This window comes from Hippocampus guttulatus, chromosome 11, assembly GCF_054856545.1.
Source record: "Hippocampus guttulatus isolate MCC_2025c chromosome 11, RoL_Hgut_1.0, whole genome shotgun sequence".
In the NCBI taxonomy this organism is placed as follows: domain Eukaryota; kingdom Metazoa; phylum Chordata; class Actinopteri; order Syngnathiformes; family Syngnathidae; genus Hippocampus; species Hippocampus guttulatus.
The window spans coordinates 17,570,231-17,597,873 of record NC_141271.1 but is presented as its reverse complement, the minus strand read 5'-3'; the positions used below and the strand labels follow the sequence as shown (position 1 = coordinate 17,597,873).

At 43.0% G+C, this 27,643-nt stretch overlaps 1 protein-coding gene across 2 annotated transcripts; it reads left to right on the top strand.

Annotated features, from left to right (window-relative positions):
* The first annotated feature begins 418 nt into the window (after positions 1–418).
* ubr3 (ubiquitin protein ligase E3 component n-recognin 3) lies at positions 419–27,011 on the top strand. 2 transcript variants are annotated; one of them, XM_086123927.1, is made up of 40 exons: positions 419–981; positions 2,268–2,407; positions 2,550–2,702; positions 2,839–2,979; positions 3,240–3,280; positions 3,688–3,754; positions 3,826–3,956; positions 4,034–4,262; positions 4,361–4,540; positions 5,299–5,432; positions 5,537–5,623; positions 5,706–5,771; positions 6,364–6,453; positions 6,556–6,684; positions 6,765–6,817; positions 6,894–7,027; positions 7,629–7,714; positions 7,804–7,945; positions 8,423–8,519; positions 10,063–10,204; positions 10,488–10,592; positions 11,234–11,404; positions 11,529–11,561; positions 12,853–13,298; positions 14,060–14,148; positions 15,276–15,425; positions 15,619–15,752; positions 15,985–16,095; positions 16,352–16,552; positions 16,644–16,780; positions 17,877–17,962; positions 19,566–19,671; positions 20,807–20,907; positions 22,148–22,272; positions 23,245–23,349; positions 23,498–23,623; positions 23,783–23,962; positions 24,106–24,315; positions 24,421–24,560; positions 25,002–27,011. In XM_086123927.1, exons 1-40 carry the CDS (start codon positions 548–550, stop codon positions 25,117–25,119), a joined length of 5,550 nt encoding a protein of 1,849 aa, XP_085980053.1. In that variant the 5' UTR covers positions 419–547; the 3' UTR covers positions 25,120–27,011. The 2 variants fall into 2 exon arrangements, with proteins under 2 accessions (XP_085980053.1, XP_085980054.1); XM_086123928.1 differs by lacking the exon at positions 11,529–11,561 and having other exon boundaries at positions 420–981.
* The last annotated feature ends 632 nt before the right edge of the window (positions 27,012–27,643 follow it).

The window sequence follows — 27,643 nt, the reverse complement described above, 5'->3', positions numbered from 1 at the left end:
AACCTGAAATAAAGTTGTACTTCCTTCTATTCATTTTCGCATATGTAAGAAAAAATACTGTACAATTTTACAGGATTAGAGGTATTTTAAATTAAATAAATTTAAACAGGAAATAGAAGGCTTCATTTGATTATGTAGTGCATTTTATTGTTTTTTAAAATTGATTTTGGGGCGCTTTTTTTCTAAAGCATGACTTTTGAAAGTCACGTTTTTTATCTTTTTGTCCTTTCCATTTTACAGCTGGCATGGATCCAAATTAAAATGTCTGTTGCCTAGAAGCAAAAACACAAACACACGGAAATAGGTGTGTCTGAACGTAGCGCGGCAGGCAGCTTCAAGAAAATAGACTCCGTAAACATGAGGAAATTAAGTGTAAACTACAACTTTTTACCTCTTTTAAGCGTATGACCCTTTTAGTCATTCGTAGGTCGCATATCCCTTTTATATAAAAAATACGACAAACGCAAACAACGAAAAGTATCGCGAGAACCCGCGAGAACATGGACGCAAGACAACAAAAATAAATTTGCGGACAACAAGCCAGCGAATGATGGCGGCGTCGCTGTTACGCCGGGACAAGAAAGCTACTGCCGCCCACCTGAAGGCAGACTTAAAGCGGACTGACAACACCGCTGCGGTCCGACAAATTCACGAGCTACTGGATGACGTGCTAAATCCAGAAAAACCAGCCACGGACACTGAAGCGCTTGACTGGTGTAAATGTCTAATTGCAGGGGGTGAAGCATTCGAGGAGTTCTGCAAAACGGTCCGCTCTTATGACAACGCCACCCTATGCGGCTTAGTGTGGACGGCAAATTTCGTGGCGTATCGATGCCGGACCTGTGGAATCTCTCCTTGCATGTCACTGTGCGCCGAGTGTTTCAACAACGGAGACCATACGAGTCATGACTTCAACATGTTCCGGAGCCAGGCTGGCGGGGCCTGTGATTGTGGAGACAGTAATGTCATGCGAGAGAGTGGGTAAGCCAAGTTTCCGGCTAGCTAAACTAAACTAAGCTAAGCTAAGCTATGCTAAGCTGTGCCTAGCCAGTGACAGGTGCAGTTTGGAAGAGAGCTTCTCGTTAATGTTCAAATGCCGTCACCTACGAATACAACATTTGTGTCATTTTGTGCAATACGTGATTTCGAATGACGACACACCGGCACGGTGAATTAAAGTTTCGCCTTTTCTGTCATTAATGAGCGACATACTGCAGTTAGCATTGACGGAAAAACGACCAGGACCCATCAATTTAGAGCATCATTCATCATTTTGAATTTGATCATGACTGCACAGTATCTGTAGTTATGTGGTTGTTTGGACATGGTCCGACAGTTGGAGCACTGATAAACCCGTTTTACAAACACCACACGTCAAATTGTGCTAGTGAAGATTGAGCCATGGTTGAATGATGTTGCTTCATCGTAAAACGATGATTGCATCAATACTGCACCTGCTGTTTCCGATGACCAAACACTTTAATTCAACAGTTATTAATAGTTAGGATTAAAAGTTAATAGTGTGGTAGTAAAATGTTTTGGTTGGACTGATAAACATTCTGGCAAAATCCAACAGGTTAATCATCTAAATACAATTAGGGGATCATGGTGTTTCTCCCTGTATGTACATTGCCAGTGATTTATAATAAGCAGCTGAAATGTTCTGTCTTGTAAGCTTTAAACTACAATAAGCTGCTTTTCTCTGCAATATATGCGTTTCTTTCAAAATAAACTTAGCAGGGTTCCCGCAGATCCTAACAAAGTTTTCAAAGGCACTAAATCCGTGAACCTAAAAACAAGGTCTTCATTGGCATTAAAATGGCTTAAATCAATCTTTCAACATTCTTTAAAAATGCTAACGCACATCAAGTAGGAATTTAAGATTGAAAATAGTCTAAAAATAGATGACATTCTCAAAAAGATAATTCAATGAATGACTCCAGTGGTGTAACATTGCAAATCACGACAGTGGAACTAACAACACAGTGATGTGGTTTTAGTCAGACTCAGGACTCTTGAGAACAAATGCACGTGATTTATTTACTTGACAACTTCGGACAACCGGGGACATTGAGAGCATTGTGTATTTGTTTTTAAATGTAAATTCATACATTTATGTCCTTGCATTGATCCATTTAAATTGCATTTATGAAACAAACACCTGTTGTATAATCATTCACTGACCAAGAGACCTCTCTAAAAGAGTGGCAAACATTTTTGACTGCTCTCGGATTAACCTGTCTGCTAATTTTTTTTTTCTCCAACAGGTTTTGCAGACGGCATCGGTTGAGAACAGGAGAGAACATCCCGTCAATTCCCAGAGATCTTCTGTTGATGTCAGAGTTGGTTCTCCCTCGCTTTATCCTGTCGGTCATACAGTATCTGAGGGATGGCTATACAGAACCAGGTGAAAATGAGTTATTAGCTTATCTTATTACATATTAAATGCAAATATGGATAATTTGCGCACAAGCATTATGGTCCCGTTTGCATCCGGCATCATGTTTAGAGCCGAGAGTCATGACGCGTATATTATCTTCCCGCACCAGACAGCTCAACTGAGAGAGACCTACAAAAGGTTCTTCAGCAGCTGGAGCCTCAAATCTCCTTCCTTGAAGAGCTCACCAAAATGGGCGCAGCAATGCGGACTGTCCTGACCAAGATCTTGACCAATCAGCAAACATTCAAGGAGTTGAGCATGGGTAATTTCTCCTCCATCGACATTGCAGTTTTGCTTTGCTTTTTGGTCGCAGTTGTTCTTATTGGTGTGAGCGCAATGTTATGATTCAAATGACAGTCCTATTTTATTTTTTTTTTTTGTATTTTTTGATTCCTCAGGCCAAGAGGACAATTTGTTTGCTAAGAAGAACTATGAAAAGTACTTGGCAGCATTGAAGAATTCGGGTTTGGTGTCTGTAGAGGACAAGCACCAAAGTAGCGGTGATGTCGGTGCCGAGGGAGGAGCTGACACACTACTGGGTGAGATTTTCTTTTTGTGTATTTTTGTAGGGGTTTTGATTATCTGATGTTACATTTATAATCACTGTAAAAAACATCTTGTCAGTCAGGGGATTGTAAAAGCTCATTTTGAAGGTGTTCACTTGCGTTTTGAAATGTGTAGCCACGGTCAAATGTCATTTCTTTAGTCACTTACTTGGATTTAATGGTTAACGACGTGGTGAATAACTCCTCGAAGAGTCTTCATGTGGTGGCTGTACTCAATCTGCTTTCACTTTTAGGATCGGCAGCACCAGGGAGCCCAGATGAGTCGAGCAAAGAGGTTTGTCCAAAGCTTGCAATGAATAATTTTTTATTTTAAATGTCTCAACGGAACATCTAAAGTGAAACACATTTTGTTCATGGATGCCGGTCTGATTTGGACACAAATTTTCCCATAGACAAGAAAATAAATCGAGATGAGGGTCACACCTTTTCTACAATAAAAAGTCAATAAACTGCACAGGCATTTTTTTTTTTAAATCACAGTGAACAAATGTGAAAAGAATTGTTGATCTTAATAAAAGAAACAATACAACAGACAAAAAAAAATTGACTTTAGAGGTTCAACTGTCATTTTTTTAAAAATGTACTCATTCCAAATCACTATTTCAGGATAGGCATTTAGCTTGCCAATTAGATTTGAGCGATTTGTATTCTGAGGTCCTTTTTTTCTTTTTTCATTTCCAGGAGGACCAAGACGCGGGACAGTCTGTTGGTCAGCGAAAGAGGGTTAAGCTGAGTAGCAGTACAAAAGGTAACGTTTAAGGAAAATACGTCTTTGTGAACCAGTCTTCTTATCGTGCATCTTTTTTTTTGCCCCCTCAGACCTCTCTATTATTGAATGTTTGAAGCATAAATGTTTTTTGGAGGAGCTACTGTTTTGGACAATCAAATACGAGTTTCCTCAGAAGAAAGTCACCTTCTTGCTGAACATGTTGCCTGATCAAGATTACAAGGTAATTCCTCAGCAAGAAATGACCATCTTGTGGTTTTGCAACAATTAATTTTTTTTTTCCCTTTCTTAATGGGGAAGATCACTTTCACCAAAACGTTTGTCCAGCATTATGCATTCATCATGAAAACCCTGATGAAAAGTCACGAGTCAGACACAATGTCCAACCGTATTGTACATATCAGCGTGCAGTTGTTCAGCAACGAGGAACTGGCTCGTCATGTGACCGAGGAGTGTCAGCTGCTTGACATCATGGTCACTGTCCTCCTTTACATGATGGAGAGTTGCCTTATTAAAAGTGAACTTCAGGGTAAGTGCTCGTCGTGGCTCGATTGTTTCTTATCCGGGGTAAAATAAACGCGGCCTTAACTAATTTGAATAACCCCCCCCCCCCCCCCCCTTTTTCAGATGAAGAACACAGTCGCCACGTTGTGGTGAATTGCAGCGAGGCTCTGTTGAAGAACAACACGTACTGGCCATTAGTTAGCGATTTCATCAATATCTTGTCACACCAAAGTGTCGCCAAAAAGTTCCTCGAAGACCACTCGTTGTTGATGCTGTGGATGAGCTTTGTGTCGTTTTTCCAAGGTAAAGTCCTTCGACTGTTGACCGGGAGGCAGCTGTAGCAATACTTGCCTCGCTTGCTCCATGACATTCTTCGGCGAAACATCGTGTCAGCGCAGACTTTGCCACTAAAATTTGAGACAGTGCAACGACAACTTTCATCTACTCGCACATTTTTTTTGTGTGTTGCTGACAAATGCCTGCTCTACATTTGAGCCCATTTATCAGTAATGTAGTGCAAATTATTTGGATGACTATTTGTTTTTTTTCTCCCTTCTACTTGCACGTCCTAAATGTTGGTTAGGGGGCGCTGTCCTCACGGTCTCGAAAAAGTTAGTTTGGAGCCCTGCCATTGTAATCAAAATGCCACCTCTCGTTTTTGAGATTGAAAAATGAATGCAAAATTTTGTCATTCAAGTGATCACGCCCGCTTGCACAAATGTACCCTTATAAACACAGGCCAATTGTTTTGTCGTCGTGATTGTCGGTGAAACCATGTTGAGCCTCTGTCACTGAATTAGAATTGTGTTTTGATGCCGCTCGCTTGCCATGTGTAGTCACGGCACTAAAAATAACTCAACCCCCTTGGTCAGTGGGTTTGAGTGTCTTCTTGCTTGGGGTTACGTGCGCACAGTCGTGCCGGTAAATTGTATGTACTGTGTCCTATAAATTCTCTAATGTACAGTCCTAGCACTGTCTCGTTGCAAAAATGCATGTTAAAATGGGATTTATTTGATTTTTTTGGAACCTTGCCTGAATTTTGCAATTTACCACTATGACAGGAATGAACCTGAATAAGCGGGAGTTGAATGAACATGTGGAATTTGAGTCTCAGACATACTATGCAGCATTTGCAGCTGAGCTGGAGGCCTGTGCTCAACCAATGTGGGGGCTTTTAACTCACTGCAAAGTCAAAGTAAGTTCTGCCTCTTTTTTTTTTTCCCCTCACCCTTGACTCTTAACACTTGAAGCTGTGCAGCCATATAAGGAGTTTCAACATGTCGAATTGTGTGTCTTCAGGAGACTCAGGAGTATACTAAAACCGTAGTACGCTACTGCTTGGAGACGCTTCAGATCTGGTTTGATGCCATCAGCTTTAACGATGAGGTAAAGTTAGGAGGCACAGTTCTTGAAACGCAGATAAGCCTTTGCCTCTGCAGGTTTCTCATGGCTTCTGTTCCTCTTTCAGCCTTTGCCAAATCAAGTGACATTTCACTTGCCACTCCACCGCTACTACGCCATGTTCCTCAGTAAGGTAGGCCTTAACTGCTGGGATTTTAGTGAACCCGCATACACTACAGGTCAGTTGTTTGTGGTCGTTTCTGCATTAGCAAATGCACATCTTTGCGGATTTTTGAACCAAGGGCATTTTTTTTTAAAACTTCATTATTTGCGGAAAACCTTGGCTAGTCCCTGTTTTTGAGCCCAGGCAAAACCAAATCAAGTATTAGCGCCATCTTGTGGAACCTTGGTGTTATTGAAAGTGAAAGTGAAAGGGCTCCTCTCCCGATGCAGCCGCAGTAGTTGACTTTGCAGATCAAATTTGCTTGTATTCTGGAAGTGTTATTTAGTCTAAATGCCATAAGTATGCAGGGTAATAGTAACTCTCGTGTTGAATAATTTGACTTGCAGGCAGTCTTTTAAATGTGACATGCGTTCAGGATTGTATGCATGGTGTTGGTGCCTAATGATCTTGTTTCGTCTACCCCTTTGGGGTGGGCCTGGGGGGGGGCTACATCAATTACTTCCCAATTTTTGCTATATGCAACAGGGCTCATTCCCGATCCCCTGTGACTATTGGAGCGTTCATTATATAATAAAACACTGTTTATTTGAACAATTCCCAGGCTGTGAAGTGCCAAGGTCTGGATCTGGACAGCCTCCTGCCCGACCAAGAGATGCTGATGAAGATCATGGTGCATCCATTGCAAATCCAGGTACAGCACGCTTGGCTTCTTCTGAAAGGTTTGACTTTTTCAGGCTTCTCTGAGGACGTGATGCTATTTTATAATTGCGTGAATTGAAACGTTTGCTTGTAGGCCTGCCTGTCGGAGATCCACAGCAACATGTGGGTCCGAAATGGCTTGCAGATAAAAGGGCAAGCGATGACCTACGTGCAGTCGCACTTCTGCAACTCCATGATTGACCCTGACATCTATTTGCTCCAGGTGAGGACTAATCATGAGATATATTGCTCCTACATGTTTGGGGGTTATATGTAGAAAATCTCTTCCACTTTGTTTCGCAGGTTTGCGCGTCAAGGCTTGATCCCGACTATTTTATCTCGAGTGTTTTTGAGAGGTAAGGTCCCATTATGCACTTTACCGCATCCCTTATATTACATCACTCCGAGATTGTAATTGTCCTCCTTTGGCAGGTTCAAAGTGGTTGATCTTTTAACCATGGCCTCTCAACACCAGAACGCCGTGTTAGACTCTGAACAGGAAAGACCAATGCTCGAAGGCGCTCTGACCTTCTTAGTCATCCTGACAAGCCTTCGTATTCATTTAGGTAAGTGGTCCAGCGCATGATGTCATCGTGCTGACACCGCCACTTTCAGGGTAAATGATGACCTTTGCGATGGCTGCTGTGCTGATAAGGGCAAGCGCGGCGTCTTTGTCGTCCGTCAACAGCTTGTTGTTTTTGTTGAAGCTGCCACTGGGTAGGGCTGATAAGCGCAGCGGTGAACTCATCTCAAGGGGATTCGCTTCTGTGTTTCCGTTCAGATCGACAACTAATTTCTCCCCGTCTGGAATTTCTTCACCGAAACTAATCAGAGGGTTTCATTTAAGAATTTTTTTTGACTTTCAATGCCATGGCAAAATCTGGCAGACAAAAAAATGTCAACATTTTAATGAGGGCTAAGGCGTAATAATTGATAAAGTAGAATTGAAAGAAGTGCTAAATTGATCATGAAGAATTTTGGCTCTGGTAGCAAACCATGTACTTACTGTCAACATATGTACATTTTATTACAAGTGAAAACAATTTGCACTTTTGGTACAGAGTTGAGCAAGAGACAAAGTCGACTCAGTTTTTTTTTTCCTGAATCCGACTCAAAATACGACCATTCAAAACCTCCTCGCGTTCTGCTCTTCACTCTCCCCGCCAGGGATGACAGATGACGAGATCCTTCGGGCTGAGATGGTCTCACAGCTGTGTATGAACGATCGCACTCACAGCTCACTGTTAGACCTTGTATCCTTTCAAGAAATTCGAGACTCCACGTGAAAGCTGATCTCCTTTCATCCGTCCACCCGGCGTGTTCCTTAAGAATATTTCCTCAGATTCCTGAGAATCCAAACCCAAAGAGTGGCATTGTACCGGGCAGCTGTAGTTTTGAGGAGATGCTCTCCGCCGTGGCTGATTTCAAAGCGCCGGTCTTTGAGCCGGGAGGTTCCATGCAGCAGGGCATGTACACGCCCAAAGGTAAGAGGCACTGTAACGGTGGCCCAACAAGTGAGGCAAATTCAGGAAGTCGTGGTGATTCAATGTTGAATGTGTGCCAACCTGGATTAGGTTTCAAAGTAAATAAAACGTGCACTTTTTGCCACATTAAATAATCCCCGACTAGCTTGTTGGTCTTCACGTACCGTAATTTAAAGTTCCACCAGTAACATCGGTGTGAAGGCCACTTGGGCCTCATCAAAAAAATTCTTTCAATTTAGCGATTTTCTCTTAAACGTCTTTTTTTTTCTTTTCCTTTTTTTAAAAAAAATGCAAAATATGTGCCTTGGCTTGGTACGTTTTGTGGAAAACACTGTACACTTTTATTGGCTCTCATCCGACCACATGGTGGCAGCCCTCCTCCACGTGCACACGTGGAAGCGGTTATGAGGGAAATACAATCATGTCAATTTAGGAGCAGCTGTTCCAAAGCACATTTCGTTCCCTTTTCTCAAACAGCGGAAGTGTGGGAGAATGAGTTTGACCCCATCATGGTTGTCCTCAGAACCGTGTATCGACGTGACGTGCAGTCTGCAATGGATCGATATTCAGCGTTGTAAGTTGAACCCTACAGTCCCTCAAATATATGATATACTTTTTTTTTTAATGTGTATTTAAACTAACAATAGTGCGTTACTTATCCTTAGTGTTCATATTAAGCCTTCTCGAGCGACACCAAACCAGTCATGCTCAAGTCAGTGTTGCCGGGTCACCTATCTCATCTGTTCATGAAGGGACATGATAAGAAAAGGTCAGCTCTATTGGGTGCTAGAGTTGCTTCCAATTAAATAGCTGTCGGGGGGGAAAAAAAATAAAATCAATATTTCAGGCTAAATTGTAATCGAATCGAGGAAATCTCCTTTGTTTGTTTTGCGGACTCCAGACAAATGTGTCAGTTGCCGTGACGAAGAATCTTTGGGGTTCACCTTCCTCATGATCTCGGAATGAGTGGAAATGCCATTACTACCGAATAGTAACTCAAGCGGTGTAGCGTTTGCTGTGGTAGTGGGGCAAGATAACCTTTGTGGAATGGTTCTCCTTTTTGGGTGTCGATGTAATTGAAAATACAGATGGATCACCGATAGTTAATTGGTTTTTACACCGCCGTCGCCTTTTTGAGGTTTTCAATGGGCCAGGTGGCACTGCCGGGTTGGCTTTGATTCATAGAATTCGAATCTTGTAAAAAATAGCGGGAGACCCCGTTTCTCTTTTCAGCAGCGAAAAGCCATTTTATGATTTTATGCGACACAAGTGACTACATGAATTAAAAGATATAATGTTGTTCCGGCGGAAAGCACATTCCAGTCACAGGGAGTACTGCTGCTTGTGCAAAGTTGAGATTTTCCAGCGCGTTTTCGCACACAGTGGAATTGTATTCTTTTCTCAAACTGTTCTTTCTGAAGGTTTGCTGACTTTGGATTGCTTGTCAACATTTTATTTCAAATTCGCAACTGGCTTGACGTTTTTGATGACTCGTGCAGTCATTTCATAACATGTATTTGTGTGCACATATGGAGAAAATAGCTGTCCGGTGGGTGGCGACTCAAGAAAGTAGTCACATTCTCCATGGGGGATGACTTCAATTCACTTGTGTCAAATTTAAGGCCTGGGGGCCAGATCTGGCCCGCCACATCATTTTATGTGGCCCGCGAAAGCAAATCAAGCATGTCAAGTTCCATGATGTTTGCTAAAGTCTGAACCAAAATTTCAAACGGTCATATGCAATCCACAATAACAGTCATTATTCTTAACTTCAGATTTTAAAACTAGTTATTCATCAGTTTGTTGGTTGCTGCGTATGTGATACATGGGCAGGTGATTAAACATTTATATGGCTTCCCAAAATTCATAACGGCCCTCCAAGGCAAACTAACGACAATGTGGCCCGCGACAAAAATGAGTTTGACACCCCTGCTTTAAATGTTACAGTTGACAACAATCCTTACCTCCAAGACACTTTCTCAATAAATATTTGATATGTTTTTTCCCCCATGTTTATGATACCTGGAAAACTTAAATGTGACGATGGCTGTTTCAGTAACTCCTTGTTTTTTTTTTGTGCTTTCCTCCTTTCCTCTGGGTGATTTATTGTCACCCAGTTTAAAGCAGTCTGGAATTCACACTGGTAACCCCTGGCCTCCATACAAGGAGAGGACGCCCCTGCACCCGTGCTATAAAGGCCTAATCCAACTATTGCACTGCAAGACCCTGCACATTGTGATATTCACTCTCCTTTACAAGGCAAGCCCTTCAGCCACGGTTCTGTACGATACGATGTTGTTTCTCTCATCTGTGCCGAGCTTCCTTTTGACAGTTAGTCCTTCATTGTGGCGTAACTATTATTTGATACTCATGTGTCACAGATCAGGAGAGACGTGATGCAGAAGATGTTAGATATTGAAACATCAGATAGCATTTGTGCAAACCACTGGATCACGATGCACGAAAAATGTTTTATCACACTGTATTGAAGCAAGCTGAAGATATAATGTACCTTCTTTGTTCTATCTATTTTTGTTTGAAGATATGGATGGATCATCAGAATATGTCTGAACATGTGCTGTGCATGGTGCTTTACCTCATCGAGCTGGGCTTGGACAACCAGGTTCAAGACAGCAAAGAAGATGAGGTAAGATGTGGGGTGGGAGTCATTAAAAAATATATATTTTAAAGAAATCTTAATCGGACTGAATGAGATAAAATGGCTAGATTATTGAATGGCAGAAAATTAATTAAAAAAAAAAATTTTTTTTAAGGAATTTCTTCACAGTAAAGTCCTAACTCCAAGAAATCATTGTGATGACAATTATATCTCTTAGTAACTGATGCACGACTCCCTATTTGAAATAAGATTAAAACCATGAGTGCATCGTGAAGCTTGAAGCCCAAATCTTCTGACATTAAATGACATGAGCCCACTGAGCATACCAAAGCATTCAGAGATTCCACTGGCTAATGGCACTAGTTCCTCAGGTGCAATATGTTTTTTTTTTGTTCTGTTTTTTGAATTTTTAATGGTCCAAAGTACAGCTCACTTGTGCCCAGTAAGGCAGCAAGCGAGATACAGCTGAAATAGTTGTATGTCGCTGCTCGCATTGTAATGCAAGACCTAAATTGCCTTTTCACACTTGGCGATCAAATTCCAAGACAGATTTCTTGAGTACTCGCGCATTGGCATCATACAGCATGTGTGCTAAGTCAACGTCATAACCAGTTCCAAAGTATGCGGACCAAATAAGACTCGCTGAGCCTTTCCTCCCATGTATTCAGGAGCCTTGCATCGAGGAGCACTGTCACGACAGTTGGTTCCCCGGCACCAACCTCATCTCTAACCTGCACCATGTCATCAACTTTGTGAGAGTTCGAGTTCCCGAGACGGCACCCGAAGTGAAGCGCGAGGCTCCGCCCAGCACCAGCTCAGAAGCTTCCTCCTATGGCCAGGTAAAGGACTTGAGGTTTGGAATCATCTCTTAAAAAGAGTCTAAAATCTACCGAGGAGGCCAGTTGGGGTCTGCGTCTCATCGTTATTGTTGTTGTTGTTCGCTGTGCTTTCCTCACTTCGCAGAACTCCAGGCGTCTTTCAGCCAATTGGAGAGAGGTAGCCGTTTGTAGCCCTTTGATGATTTGAAAGACTCTTTTGCGCATATGTTTGCTGTGCACATTTCGAAGTCGGGTCTTCCCGCGTGCTGTGGTTTGTGTATGACGCCACGCTTCAGCAGTCCCCCCCCGTCCCCGCCCCTCAACTGCTGAAACTAATTATGTGTGTAATACAGGTTGGAGTAAACGCTTTTTAACTGCATGTCAGCGTGATTGATGTCGCCGTGTCTGGGGAATATGATGTATGTTTATTTAACAGTGCGCCGCAGGTCAGGTCACTGCTATCCTTCAGATAGGAGGTGCGCTTTGCGATGACTCCCGGGGTAATGGCTTTGTCTGTACCGCTATCAACAAGAATGATGAAGAAATGTCGGCAGAATTTTTAGAAGAGATGTTTAATTTGACTTTGATGTGCATTGTACCTATTTGACTGTGGTAATGAAGCATCCTTCCTATCCATCTAAGTCCTCGGGTTTATTATCAGTGTCAGGCTGAGAGGTGGTGATTTAGCAGCGCACCCAGGTGCAGGCGGAATAAGAAGTGGAGTGTACGCTCTGTGCTGTGAAGCACGTTTTGAACATGATATGGTTTCATTTTGTACCTTATGCCATATGTTCTTTTTAAAGCAGGACGTTTAATCCAATAACTATTAATTCCATGAAAGTCAAAGCAACGTCTCCCGACGCCAAGCTTCACCGTTGTCCTCGTTCCATACGGACGAATGTTGTTGCCGACTAATGCAGCACTCCGTGTAGAAATAAGTTAGCACAGCGGTGGTGAGTTAGGAGGAGAGAATGTGTCAAAGACAGAATGTCCAAATTCACCACACACATTAGCTAACAAATAGGAGCCAGCTGCTAACCTAACGCCACAAAAGTCAACTCTACACTCGTATACATTGACACCCACGTCACTCACCATGCCAGGCCCCACCGTTTTAAGCCACACACACTCAAAGTCACGAAACGTAAATGCATTCTAAATACTTTTTGTCGGTGCGGCCTTTTTGTCCATGCGACTTTTTATCGCAGGAAATGTCACCAAATACATGTTACGGCCACACTTTTGATGGCGGCTCCTCTCTCTCATGTGGTTGAGAGGAAAGAAATTTCATCTGTGTTGTATGTTGCACATTTGACAATAAAGTTGACTTGAACAATCAGGTGCGTGAGTACAACCTAATAAAATTTGCACAACAGCTGTTTAAGAAATGGAGTGTTCAAGTTGAAGATTTCACAATTTCAATTCGTGAAGAAAAAAAAATAATTAAAAATAATTCTCTGTCATCTTAGAACCTACGTGAAGCCCAGGTGTTCAGCCTCGTAGCGGAGCGCCGAAGGAAGTTCCAAGAGATAATCAACCGCAGCAGTTCGGAGGCCAGCATGGTCGTCAGGCCCAAGAGTTCGTCGACGCGCTGGGTGCCGCCGGGTACGCCCCCGCAGCTGGTGACGGAGATCCTGGAGATAAGAGAGAGCATGCTGTCCCTCCTGGTCAAGCTGCACCAGAAGCTGTCATCCAAGCAGAACTCTCTGTCGGAATCCTGGTTGGATAGTATGGACTTGAGCCGTCACGCTCACGGAGATGGCATTACAGCCATCGAGCGAATCCTCACCAAGGCGGCCACGCGCAGCTGCCAAATCAAGCGTAGCATCCGAGACATTTGTGGAAAGGTGCATCCTCCCGTGCCGCCAAAAAAGAACAGTCCGACAGACAAGAAAGCCATGGATAAAGAAGAAAGGTAACGCACATTCTTTTTCGCGCCATTTGCTGTTTGTCGAACGCGGCGCTTTATCTGGCTTCACTTTGCTCTCCCCAAAGAGGAGTATTTGAGACTATAATTGAGGACTTAAATCGTCATGTATTGCGAAGGAAAAAAGGAAATTCATGTTCATTCGTTATCGGCCACTTTCACTTGATGCATTTTGAAAGTGAAATGGGCTGCTTATCTTGATTATTTCAACGCTGATAATGTTTCATACATAATCCCCAACGCTGCCAAACTATCCTATTTTGTTTTTCTCTAGTCATGATTAGGATTTAGTAGGTTGGCTCTCCATTGAAGTTTTTTTTTATTTTGTTTTTTTTCCCCTGCCCACGACAGCCATCGGTTTGCAGCGCATTAATCCCAAAGTGAAATGAGGAGCCACTCATGAAGCCATCAGTGAACGAGCTTAAAGTGATTGAGCCGTCAGTGTTTTTTTACGTCCCCCAAATTAGTGATTTAATTTAAAGTCGGCTTGTGAGTCGACAGCGTTGGATCTGAATCAATCGCAACGCAATGTTATTTATGGAGCACTTTCAAAACAACCGCAGCTGCACCCGTGGCGCCGTACTATACATCATATCCGTTTGTCAGTTTTTCCCCAACTTTTGAAATGCAAAGTCATTTTTAATGCTTGAGAGACAACTGTGTGGTTGTGAAATTCTTTCAATTCTTGATTTGCGCATTGGAGCTGCATATGAATCAAATGATATTTCCTTTCCTACTCTTTCCTTCAGGCGCCAGAGGGCTCGAGAGAGGCAACAGAAGCTGCTTGCTGAATTTGCCTCCAGACAGAAGAGTTTCATGGAAACGGCTATGGATGTTGGTAAGGAGAATTCCTGTTTGGGTTGATTTATTATTATTTTTTCCTCTTCTCTTTATGCGATGCACAAGACCATAATAAAGCACTCGATACATGATTACAGTAGGATGGCAACACTGGGGACCGCAAGAGGTATTCTAACGCAAGTTGATGTGAGGTGAGCTTGTGGCGACCACTGGCCTGTGAGAACAAATGGAGATGTGAGTTATCGAGTCGGAGGGCACAGGGGATGTTTGTGCTAATAGTGGACCGGACTCCCAGGGGCCCCTCTGACACAGAATGTTTAGTGAATGACGAATGACTGCTCTGGCCAGACGGCGACCATTGTGACCTCTGTGTACACACTTTCCGCTGAGCTGTGACTTTGTTCGAAGCCCGCTGTGCTGCGTTTGCGTCCTTCCGACAACGTCGCATCGAAAAATTGGGCGAGATATACTGGTAGTTATTACAAAATCCAAGTGGGCGTCATTTTTGCATAGCCGGGAAGCAATTCGTCTTTTTTTGAACCACAAAGGCTGTCTTCCCGTTCGTGTTTGCTGTTCATCAAGTGTAGTTTTCAATCATCATTTGAAATGTAATCTGCCATCTTTTATTCAAGACTCCTTTCATTCAGACAGATGATACCAAGATTCAGTTGCTGTACAAGAGACACCACAAAACAGAAGCAGATATGTTGAATAATTCGATTTACTCCACAAGCACTTTGAACGAGCTCCGGCAAGAGACATTTTCAATCAATTGCTTGAAACGACACTTGTACGCGGCCTTGATGTTGAAAAATGAAATTCGTGTTGCCCTGTCATTTCACCTTCAGTGTGTGAACACAAGCGCCGAGGCAGCCTGAGGCAAAAGCTGCCATTGTGACCTTTTGTTAAGTTCTATTTTCCCTACAAGTCATAAATCAACACAAGGTGACATTTATGCTCAATACTCAACTCGTCAACGCAGTTCTTCACATTTAAACTCATTTAGATTATCGAATGTCCAGTCGGGTAAAACGTGTGCAATTAAGTAATCAGTGGGATCAGTGGGACACCCACCGACTGCAGAAAAGTCAAGATTAAGTACGCATCATCTTTTCACTGAAACTCAAGTCGGTCAAATGTGCCTCTTCTGTTCATTTGTGCCAGAATCACCAGAAACGGAAGCAGCCATGGACCTGGGAACGTCTGAGATGATGGAGTCAGAAGTTCTTTATGACTGTGTGATCTGCGGGCAGAGTGGACCCTCCACAGAGGACAGACCCGCCGGCTTAGTTGTTCTCCTGCAGGCCTCGTCGGGTACTGCAGCATATTTTCAAATTAGTTTGGATTCACGTCATCCCAAAACGATTTCATTTGTTTATTTGTAAATCGAATTCATCATAGAGGTGAAGTATTCAGGTTGAGCGGTTCGAATATGCAGCAAACCTTTTTAATTGTCGAAATGCTAATCAATAAGTGATCCCTCGGAAAATGTTTTTTTTTTTCCCAGTGCTTGGACATCGCTGCAAGAGCGGAGAGGCAAAGAATCTCCCGACCAGCGACGAAGAGCACATTTACTCTGCTGACACGTGTGCTGTGGCTCATGACGTGCGACTCACCCTCTTACAGCGGTTCTTCAAGGATGTGGGTGACTCGGAAAAACGGCATTAGCTTTAGTCATGGTGTTAAAAAAAAAAAAAGCACTTGGAATGCTTGGAGGTGTTTGGATTTCTTTTTCTTTGAAAAAAAGAGAAAAATTAGAGCATGCATTAGTTCCTCCAACTCACATGAAAATCACGATGCTGGACTGCGGTACGTAGGGTTGATGAGATCTATATTGAACGTGATCTTTTTTTTTTCCTTTTCAATGCCGCAGAGCTCCTGCCTGCAGTCGGTGTCAATAGGTTGGGACGGGGGCGTCTACGTGCAGACCTGCGGGCACACTTTGCATATAGATTGCCACAAGTCGTATATGGAATCTCTGAGGGTAAAGTGAAAATGCTTGTCCTCATAACGTGACGTGAGGTGGATTTGCTCGAGCTTTTGATTGACGCAAAGACAATCGATGATTGTCGATTTGTACTTATCATCATTAATCAAGCGATCCACCATCCATGAGCTAGCGAGGCCATTGGGTTTTAACGAACGCTTGGCCCGCTTATTGAGTCTTTGTAGTGTCATTGGACTTTTGAGTGATCAGCTCACACTTAATTATTCTTTTTTTTTTTTTTTCTTTTTTTAAGAACGACCAGGTCCTGCAGGGATTCTCTGTTGACAAGGGTGAATTTACTTGCCCGCTATGTCGACAGTTTGCTAACAGCGTCCTTCCCTGTCGACCCGGGCGAGGCTCAGAGACCGGTGCGTGGCACTCTCCCGCAAACAAGAAGACCAGTGTGCTTATAAAGGAAGTGGAAGCTCTTCAGGACAACCTCGGCCTTTTCCCAGTAAGTCACGTGCGGCGTTTGACCCCTCAGCAGCTTAATTGTGTTGCCTTCGGTATAGAATGAAAGGGGGGGGTCATTTGTATTTTCTCAGACGGAGTCCAACTTGAGTAAAGAAATGGAGTCGGTCATCAAAGACATTAAAAACACCACCCAGAAAAAGTACATGGATTATGGCAAGAACCCTGGCTCCCCCGACAACGATTTCCTCTTCATGTACTCCTTGGCGAGGTAAGAGTCACTCTGGACCGACACTGAATGGACATAATTATTTGGACAGCTGGCCGTGGCATCCAGAGGAAGTGAGGGTCTTTGGGGGGGGGCATCTTGTCAAAAATATTTCACATTTTGTCATTGAAAATATTTTACCCACTCATCCAGAAGAATGCAAGGACCTCAACATTAAGCACAGCTTCAAACAAAACATCCATTCATTATAAAGATACCAATCAGTTGGAATAACCCGATCAGAGAGAGATTGTTTTTGTTTGTTTTTTTGTAACCGCCCCAAGTTGTGATGAAAGTCTTTTTGTTGACCTTGGGAATTGTGCTCGGTCACGCTCATATTTCCAAAAACGTCCCTGACCGAGACCTTTTGCTCACCTACTGCCGTGGTTCCCTCATTCCCCCCTCGCCCCGAATACAGCAATGGTATGGGTGCCTGTTGGCTCTCTGAAGTTCAATGAGCAGCGCAAATTGCCTAAGGAGTGGAAAATTCCTCTGTCACAGGGTTGCTCTTATCAGCAAAAGCCAGATGGAGCTTTGTTGTGGCTGCATTATCTATCTGAAATTGCTTTTCTTCCCCCCGCTCTCAGGAAAACTCAAGAATCGGCCCCCACTTTGCAAGCCATAGAAATGGCTTATGGGAGACCGTGCACCGATCTTTTTTTTATTTTTGTTGCACCTATCAATGTTCAGCATCTGTGTAGTCTTAAAGGTTGCGTTTAGTGGTCAGAATTAAGCCCCGTTGACCGTTTTATGCAGGTCAAAAATGTCTGATTCAGTGTCACAGACGTACAGTGAAAATGCTCTCGAGTTGCTTTTTAATGCAGTTATCAGACGAAAAATAGATTCCTGTTAAAAAGTCATTTTCCCTTTTTTATACACTAAAATACTGTGTGGAAAATGTAAAATGCACAGCTTGGGGCTAAAAAGCAAAGCATCCAGACGTTTTAACGTCTGCGTTCCCTCAATGTGTTTCTGTACTTTGCATCTCTTTCTTGGAGCACATGAGGGGCGGGGCGGGGCGGGGGGGGGGGGGGGTGACGTGACTCAATACATAAATCAATGTATTCAATAAATGCTATTTCTAAATGTGCCTCCGCAGGACCAACCTGGAATTAGAACTCGTGCACCGGGGAGCCAACTTGTGCTGTGGTGGTGCCAGTGCCGCCGCCAAGCGCTCATGTCTCAGTAAGCCTTTACTCACACTCTCTTATGAGACTTCTGACCGGAATGTCTTGCATGACCGAATTTTACATGTCATGTCCTGCTTCAGGAAAATGTACATCCATAAATGATCAGCCTCATCATTTTACAGTCGTTGAATGCAAAATTCTATGACCGAACATTTTACTCCCCCCATAACAAATTGTCTGATCATGACCTCCAACTCATCCCGTCCGTGTCATTCCTGCGCCACAAACAGACAAAATGAAACAAAAGATCCATTAACAATGGTAGTCAAGGAGAGATGCTCATCCTCGCTGATGGCCCGAGGTGTCACGGTTGACAAAAGGGCGTATGTCGGAGAAACGTGGCTGTCCCTGTGCAAACATACGTACTCACGACTTAAATCTCCCAAGTACAATCCGTTGTGATTGTACGCGCAGATAACTGTGTGGATGTTGCAGATGAAAGGCTGCTGCGTGCAGTAGTTTTAGTTTGGAAATTAACCTGTCAAAGTTGAGGTTTCTGCAGACGAATGGCCTGTCATCCCTGAGTGGCTGCGAGGAGGCTCACAATCGAGCTGTCTGAGCTACATTAACCGAGCAGCCATGCTCACAAATTCACTCCGTTGCTATGCATTAAGCGTCGGCTCTTCGCGATGGAACTGATTTGCTGCTAAATGGCCGGTATGCTCCAGCGGTGCCTTGTAACCTCCTACGTAGAAATTGCAGATCATTCTTTAAGGGTTGCACAAACGTTTGTACATTTGATATTTGGTTCAATTGTCCTGTTGAGCCAGATACTGAACTTGCAGTTACTCCTGATATCACATCAAGCGGTGTCATGTGTGAATGGGAGCCTGAGCTTTTGATGCTACATCGTCAAAGGTCTTGTTCACTTTATAGATGTATATTTTTTACTTTTCTTGTTTTAGTTCACCCAACTAAATTCAACTCATTATATCACTCCTCACTTGATGTGATGTTCTTCTGTTTGTTAATTTTTTTAAATCTGAAGAACGATGAGTCATTTTCGTTTTTGTGTAACAAAACACAATAGTCGTCCTCCTATTTTGAGTTTCAATTTACCAGTAATTCTTTAAATGAGGTGAGATAAAAATAACTTTCTCTAGCTGTGCCTAAATACTCCTGTGGGGGGCAGTGTTGCTCTAAGTATTGGTGCTTGACAAAAGGGCTACTGTGGCGCACTTTCTGCAGTCAGGTCTCATACATTCCTTGAAAGACATTAAAAAAAAAGATCAGCATTGCTGGGTGGTTTGCCCTTCGGCAATTGGTTGTGCACCTGCTGAATTACTTTTTAAAACTCCAACAAATGGAATTGTTTTCAAACCGAATTGAACTTTTTTTTTTTTTTAATTGGAAGTTCAATTTACCTGCTTCACAAAATGAAAAATTTGGCTCCCTGCTATTGTAAATGGTTTTTCTTCATCTTACATTAGCACCAGTGAACAGTCGTTCTCAAATGAGTGTTTCAGCTCACGAGCCAACATCACCACAAATTCATCTGGTTTAGTTCCTCATCTGAACAGATACTTACGAGTCCATATAGGAACTTATTTTGTTGTTTTTGTTGTTGTAAAATAACGCTGTTTCTTTTTCTACTTCAGATCAGCTGTTTCATGTGTTGGCCATGCACATGCGTCTATACAGCATTGATTCAGCCTACAACCCCTGGACAAAGCTGACTCAACTTACACAAAGCAGAGAAACAGAGTGGGCAATGTTATTTTCTCGGAAGCTCTGACAACATCCTTAAAAAAAAAAAAATCATCCATCTTGCAACCCTCCATCATTGCTCCCTGACATCATCAAGCAATCAAAAGACCTTTCTTAAAACACCAGCACTCCCGCCCCCAACAGATTTTCTGTCACACAAAAGAGGAGCTAAATCCAGAAAATGGACCAAGTACGGTTTCCATAGCTACCGATAATTGCTACATCTGGCAAATTACCAGGCACTCCACAGAGAGCGAAGCAACCCCGTCCGTCTAATTCACTGTACCGGGAACAACTGCGCCGCCCGTTCACCCACCAGCACAGCACTTCAAGCCTCAATTGTCCACCTTGCTCTTCTAATGCATTAAGCCAAATACACAAGACTGTCCGGCTATTTTTTCCTGTCTTTAGGCACAGGTGCGCCACCGTGCATTATCATGTTCTCGGAAGATGTCGCCGCACTAAACTGGAAGGAGAACTGCTCCTCCCTACCGGTGCTTTTACACTTCTGCTAGAATTGCTCAAAGGCATGCTCGTATTCTCACGGGAGCCGTTTGCCGTTTAAAAATACTTTCTCGAGGTTTCGGAAGCGAGCTGTGTCATTGACACCCTAAGGCAGTCGAGATGACCAAGTCTCACTAAATGGGACAGAGAGAGAGAGAGAGAGATCGAGAGAGAGATTTAACATAGATGCGTTTCAGAACCTCTTTTTTTTCAGTAGGACAGGAATGAATTGAGGGGAAAAAAAACACAACACATACTGTGCACTGTGGTCGTAGCAGGGTTGAGAGCTCCATCCATAAAGGCTTTCCGTCAATGCACTGTGGAATTAACCGCTGAGTGCTTTGGTAATGGAGGGTATTACACCTTAAGTGCGGGCCCCCCTCACCCCCCTTGAAACCTCCCGAGGCCTCTCAAGAGTGCAGAGTTTAATTGTCAACAGAAAAGAAGACCGTTAATTGGAAATGACACAGAACAAAACTATACAAAGGGGGTGCAGTAGGCAAGCGCTTTGATTTTGGGCAAGAAAAAAAAAAATCAAACATATATCAGCGTTCTCGCATCTCTGAAGCTGATAAACAAAAATACAACCTAACACGTGATCAATGAAAAGATCTCGTTTGTTTTGCAGTGGCTTTGATGAAGAAAGACCCGAAGTACCGATGCTCTTTCGAGATGTGCCATCCCTGTTGATTATCTTTGTGCTCACCATGCCGCAGCCTCTGCGAAAAGGTACAGTTTCTGCCTCATCAGTTTGTAGCTGTAGCCATGCGTGATGCAATTTTATATACTTATTTTATGTTCTTTTCAGGCGGTTTAAATCTCTGTAAAGTCTGAAGCAGAATCATGACTTGTTTTCCCACGGCAACAAATGATTTGTTTCGCCGTTAAGTACTTGCGAGACACCTCATGCCGGTCCGCCAGCTCAGTCCAATGAGATTTAAATATGCGGTGAACCCCCCGCTATTTGCGTTGGATAGGGACAGAGCCCTGCGGCAAACAGCAAAAATCCATAAGCTATTGATACCCACTCAAAAAGTTGTATTTCCTATAGATGCCACCAGATGGCAGCAAAGCAACTTGTTTCTATTAAACAGGGCCTTATAAAAAGGACGAAAGGAAGCTCCTGCCCTTAGTTGCTTAGCACCAAAATGCCACCAGAAGGTGCCACAGATAAATTGTTATATCAGATAATGGTTTGGCCTGAGCACAAAAAAAAACGGCTTATCGGTGAGTGTTTCAACAAGTCATGAAGAGGGGGAAAAAAATCCATTAATTCAGAACTATGTAAGATGCAATAAAAAAAAAGCGATATTAATAGTCATTGTTATTCATGTAATTGAACACAAAATATTATTGTGTCACCAGTGCCTGCAAATGCCCCCTCTTTAACTGATCATATTTTTGCAACAGACCAGCGGGCGCGCATTTTGTCACCCTGAAAAGCCGCTAATGCCTAAAACATGAGTGCAGCATTCCGTCTGTCTGATTCCGCAGCTCCTTGGCGTGTCCTTCTTCCCGAGCTTGTCGCAGTATCTCCTCCATCGACCACCTAAAGGGCCCGCTGTCAAGCCGCAGTCATGTTTAATGACTCATTTCATTACCGCCTCAATTTGATTGGCCGCTTTCAAGGACAAGCAGGGGCGGGGGGGGGGGGTGAGCTCTTGGTACATCGAAATTGTAAGACGCATTTGAAAGTTCCAACTATTCAAGCCGGAGTTCATCTGTAAAAATCACAGCTCAGTGTTACGCAGAGCATCCACTTCATCTGCTGATTTCGCGACAAGCGCACAATGTGATAGATGACCCCACAATGAGCGAACCAGCAAAATAACGGGCTCACAAACCGTTCTTGTATTCATGATACACACGTGTTGCGTCGTTATTTGTCGTGGTTTCAACCGCAGTGTTGTTGTATATGTGCCGTTTGTCGCCATTGCTCATGTTCATTGTCCACCTCTTCGCCCTGTAGAGCACTTTACCTGTGTGGTGAAGATGCTGTACAACCTGCAGTTCATCCAGGCCCTGGCGGCGCTCTCCACCAAGCTGAGGCCAGAAGAAAGGCAGGCCTGGAGCTCATCTGGGGCAATCAAAAAGGTAAAAGGGGCGGTCATATCCGGTGGCGAGCATGAAGCCAAAGATGATCTTTTTTTGTGCTCCCCGTGCAGTCTGAGGCGCTTCATTTCAATCCTTGTAAAATCTTTGTTTATGACTTGCTATTGAGACGAACGAAGCCCCTTTCCCCATTTCATTTATGGGGTTTCCACAGCAGACGGTATCGATCTTCATTATCTTGAATCGTGTGACTGCTGGGGAGAGTGTTGCATTAATTGGCTATTTGTCTTCACCCAATTAAATCTGAATTAGCGAATGGCTGGCTTGAATGTCAAAAGACAAATAGACGAACCTCTCCCGCCTTGCGCGTTTCTTTCCATCTTTAATGACCGTTGAGAATCTAGCTCCGAAACGATCGTGGATAGTCGCGTGCCTCTTGTTTGTGTTTCGAAATCATGTCAGTGATGCGGTTTTGAGACGGCTCCGCCTCTGGTGGGTGGATTGTAGATGCGATAAGACGGGCTGTTTTATATTCTTCTGCCTTCCGCGTGATGAATGCTCTGCAAGTGCTTCCTTTCTGCAAGCCACCCGCCCGGCGATGGGATTTTTATTTCAAAATCCACGTTCAATACTGTTTCGGGGAATTATTGACGTCTGTATTATCTGTTGACAGTACATTCTTATAACCACCTACTGATTTCATGGTTGCTTTCTTGACATTTCATTGGGTACTGCAAATAATATTCTGTTTTGATTGATATCATAACAAAACATTTTTTGTATTATTATTATTTTTTTTTAGTTTTCGTACCTTTTTGAGCTACTTTTGTTCCTACTGTTCCCAAGACTTTTGTCTTTATTTTCATTCACGCATTTTGCTTGCGATTCCTCCTTTATTGTACATTGGATTAAGACGACTGATTATTCCTTGCAAGCAGGAGAAACTGTGCGTTGATAAGATAAGACTTGATGGATGTTTTTGTTTAGATTTTTTTTTGTTTTGTTTTGTTTTAGGCCCGTGCAAATGCAGAAACGTCTTTTGAAGCGCTGCTCGGTCACGTTATCAGTGAGTTGTCCAAGTGCAACAATCTCTATACCGTCGTCGTGGAAGATATCATGGTGAGTTACGAGACACTTGCCTTATATAGCCACCTTGCTTTTGTCTTGCGGTTTACACAAAGAGCCCGCTCGAGAATATTAATCATGCGATTATCACCAAGCCGTTGGCTGGTTATTGATCGACCGTTGCCGTCCGTCCCCTCGCCAGCTGAGCTCCAGCGTGTGGTCCCCGCAGTCTGTCGAGTTCAGCCTCCAGCAGTACTGCCTGCCCTTCCTTCGACTCGCCTGCCTTCTGCAGCATCATCTCTACGGCGACGACCTCACCAGCTGCTTGGTGCGTCGTCGTCAGTGCCGCAATTTCTTTTTTTTTTTTAAATCTCAATTTTAGTGTTATAATGGCTCATTGATTGTGTGTGCAAGACTTTATAAAACCACTTTATTTCTTTAATCTCTGACGTCCTTCCATTTTTCTGTATCCCATTCTCATTCTCAGGAGCAGGAAGAGTTCTCGTCCCTGGCCGCGTGCTTGGGGCTGGCGCCGGCACCCTCTGTGGCTTCGAATCCCGTGAACAGTGCCTCGTGTCTGGAGTGGGCGGTCAGCGCCTTCGACTTGGTCACGCACTGGTGTGCTGAGGTCAAAGGGCTCTCTCAAGTGCAGGCAGAGCAATCGCTGGTAAGCCATCTTGGACATCTTTCATCAGTCTGCTTATCTCAACTCTAAAACTAAAGGATCAGGTCCAATAAAAAAAACTCTGTGGCAAAATGTGGAGCCACCTAAGTATTGTCTCTCCTCCCTCTCATTTGTCTTGTGTGAAGACCTTGCTCGTTCAGGATCCTCAGTGGGCACCGCCCCGCCTCCTCCAGCTGCCTGACAACTACAATATCATCTTCCAGTACTACCACAGGAAGGCCTGCGCTGTTTGTAAAAAGGTGCCAAAGGACCCTGCGCTCTGCCTTGTCTGTGGCGCCTTTGTCTGTCTCAAAGGGGTCTGCTGCAAGCAGCAGGGTATCTGTGAATGTGTTTTGGTAAGTTATTCTTTTACCGTGACCTTTAAAAAAAAAAAAAAAAAAAAGCATCGCAGCCTCATCGTCGTCACACGCGGTGTTCACGCGATGCGTCTCGTTGCGTAGCACTCCCAACACTGTGGCGCTGCTACTGGCATCTTTCTACTGATTAACGCCTCAGTCATCATCATCATCCGCGGACATCGCTTCTGTCTCTGGGGTTCTGTTTACCTTGATGCCCACGGGGAGGAGGATCGCGATTTACGGTACCGCCCACACACACACACACACACACACACACACACACACTCTTTGATTCTCGCCGCGCTACGTTAGACATTCAAAGAGACGAATACAAAATAAGAGCACTGAATTCACCAGTCAACGCAACTTCAGCTCCTGATGACGCTCACTTGGCCACGCCCCTTTATATGAGCTGCACCCCTTGTTCATGATGGAACCTTGCTAAAAACAAAATGTCATTTGGTTTGTTGTTTAGTTTTTTTGGAGGGAGGTGTCCAATCAATTAAAACACGACAGGCGATCAACTTACCTGAAGCGAACACTGATGTCGGTGCTATCAGCGCCTCAAACAAGGGAAATTTACATAGTGTAAATCAAGGTCCTCCTGTCTTTTTTTTTTTCTTTTTAATTTCACTGCGACTCCAGAGCTCACTCTTGTCTTCCCTCCCTTTTTTTTTCCCCAGCCGTGGAAAACCTCTCTTCTTGTGTGAAGAGCGCTATCGAGTGTTGGAGCAACAGTGGGTTTCACACACCTTTGACCACATCAATAAGCGTTGGGGGCCTCATTATAACGGACTCTAAAAAAGAAAAAAAAAATCCACTTTAAAACTGCAGCCTGTCACGGAGAAGACGACTATTTGCAATTGGTCTTTGTTTTTTTGCCAGAGTGTCTGCCTCGTTTGACAAAAACTTCCACTCAAAGTATAGGTGCCATGACCTTGGTTGGTGCGACGTTTGGTGTACAATCGGGAGCCCGAAGGATTAACGTATGTGCGTTTCATTATGTTATCATGTACTTATCAACCGGGGGTGGGGAAAACAACATTTGGACACATTAAATGAAAACACAAGAAGAGCACAATTTTCCCCAGAGATGTACGTGGTATGGAGTAGGCTGTAGAAGGCGTTGATATTTATTTGGATATATATAGATATATATGGAATGTCTAGCGCTGATTATCCCTGCAATAATCCACCATTTATGATGATGTTCAAGCATATCCCTTTTAATCATGGTTCTGGTTTTGAGTTTCAAGCTCCTGATGAGTGCAAAAGCATTATTACTACATGACATCAACACACTATGGTGGGTTTTTTTTTTTTTTTTGCAAAAGAGCAAAAAGGCTCTTTTTATGGGCCTAGTTGCAATCCATCCTCAGGAATTTTGTTGTTTCTTTTTTTTTTTTTTTTTGAATAAGTTTTAGATATTTAAATAAATGCTGCTGCTCGTTGATCAAGTCATTTTAACTTTGTGAAGGTTGTGCATCGAGCTTTCGCTTAGAACGCTTGGAACGTCGGCTCAGACTCGCTTTGTCAAAGGACGCGCGCGGTCACGTTATTATTCGATCATGTTAGTTCATCACGTCCTGCCTGAGCTCTGTTTTTTTTTTTTTTTTTTAAACCTGTGGAGAATAAGCTCACGTGCGCCAACAAAATAATCTAAACGCTTTATTTATTTTCTTTGCCTCTCGATATTGTAATTGCTCTTTAATATGATGTTTTTTTTTGTTCTTCTCAAGTATTTTCAAACAAACGCAAGAAATAAAACACATGACAACAAATGACCAGATTTATGATACATACATATTTTGGTCTCAACGGTTAACTTGCGTTAAAATAAAGGCATTATTCAGCCCTGCACAGAGGTCAACCCGTGAAAGACGATTAAGGTCTGCACCCCCCACAAAAAAAAAGAAAAATGAATTGGCGGAATCTCAGAGCAATCAAGAGTCCTTTCCTGGCTCTCTGTTTGTTCCATTCCAACTCAATGGAAATGAAGTTGCTTTTCAAGAAATGTTCAAACTCAATCCGAAAAGCTTTCTTGAGGCCGACGACTGTCAAGGTGGTGACGACAGTTCCGTGACGGTGATGACTATCCTGGACTCATTTGTCATTTGGCTGTGATTTGTAGTTGCATTCCAACGTTACATTTGGACTTTTTTTTTTTCTTCAAATAACCGCTTTACACTGTGCATGACATTTTTTGAGCCGCTATTCTTTTAAGTGTCTTTGCTAATTCACTCTTTTCAATTGACTTATTTTCTGGAAAGCGGAGTTAAATTCATCCAGTTGTGCCTGTGCGATGTTTTGATCAGAGTGAAGATAAAGTAAGCGCCGGTATCACTGGACTGCTGTTTTCAACTTTTTTTTTCTTTTTTTTTTTTTGAGGGGTCTAATTTGACACTTGAATTAAAAAAAAAAACTTGCAGAATTCATGCATGCTGCTTTTATGTTTACTAAGTTTCTCTTTGTCATCACGTTTGCAGTACCCACTTTGTAAATGACCGCAAGCAAATAGTCAATGAGTTTAAATTGTGATTGAAAGCTCTTGTGTGTGTTCTCCTGTGTGATTGAAGAGAGAATACAGTACATTACTGTAGGTGCAAAATCAAGCTTTCTGATTTTGGCCAGAAAGTACGACTTGGACGTTTAATGCAACATGTAATATATGTGAATAAAATATAAGCACACTGCTCTATGTCCTTTGGTTTCAGTTTGTGTTGCCATAAAATTTTCTTGAAGCAGAAACATGTTTTATTGGTGTTATTTTGTTTTGGGTTTTGATTTTGGTCAACACAAGGTGGGTATTATTATTATTATTATTATTATTTAAACTTTCATTTTCAGTTCCCGAGTGGTCGTAAGATGTTTGGACATTGAAATACTCTCATCAAATTTTTATCTTGTGCAATGAGCTCTGTATTTGAAATGGTTGACCTATCCATAGTGTTAAATCATAATGTAGTTGCCTGATGGACTGCGTAAAACTTTAATTAAAACTACTTTGAGTAACTGTAGACTAACATGTGCGCAGTCCATTCGCAAATAATTACTACTTTTCATTTTCACTCCGTTATTACGCATCAGCTAAAATTGGCCACAATGAGTAATCAATTGCATTGTTGGCCTATGTGTGACCTAGTACCAGCAAATGCATTCCTCTACCATGTGACTTGTGTATTTTCTGGATAATTGGGTTGAGCTTTAATAAACAACAGAGGCCTTGTATGGAACAAACAAGAGCCGCGCTAAACTTGTGATTTCAACCAACTGGAGCAAAGCCCAGCCAGAGGAGAAGAAATGTTACCTTGCTAAAAATGGGTCA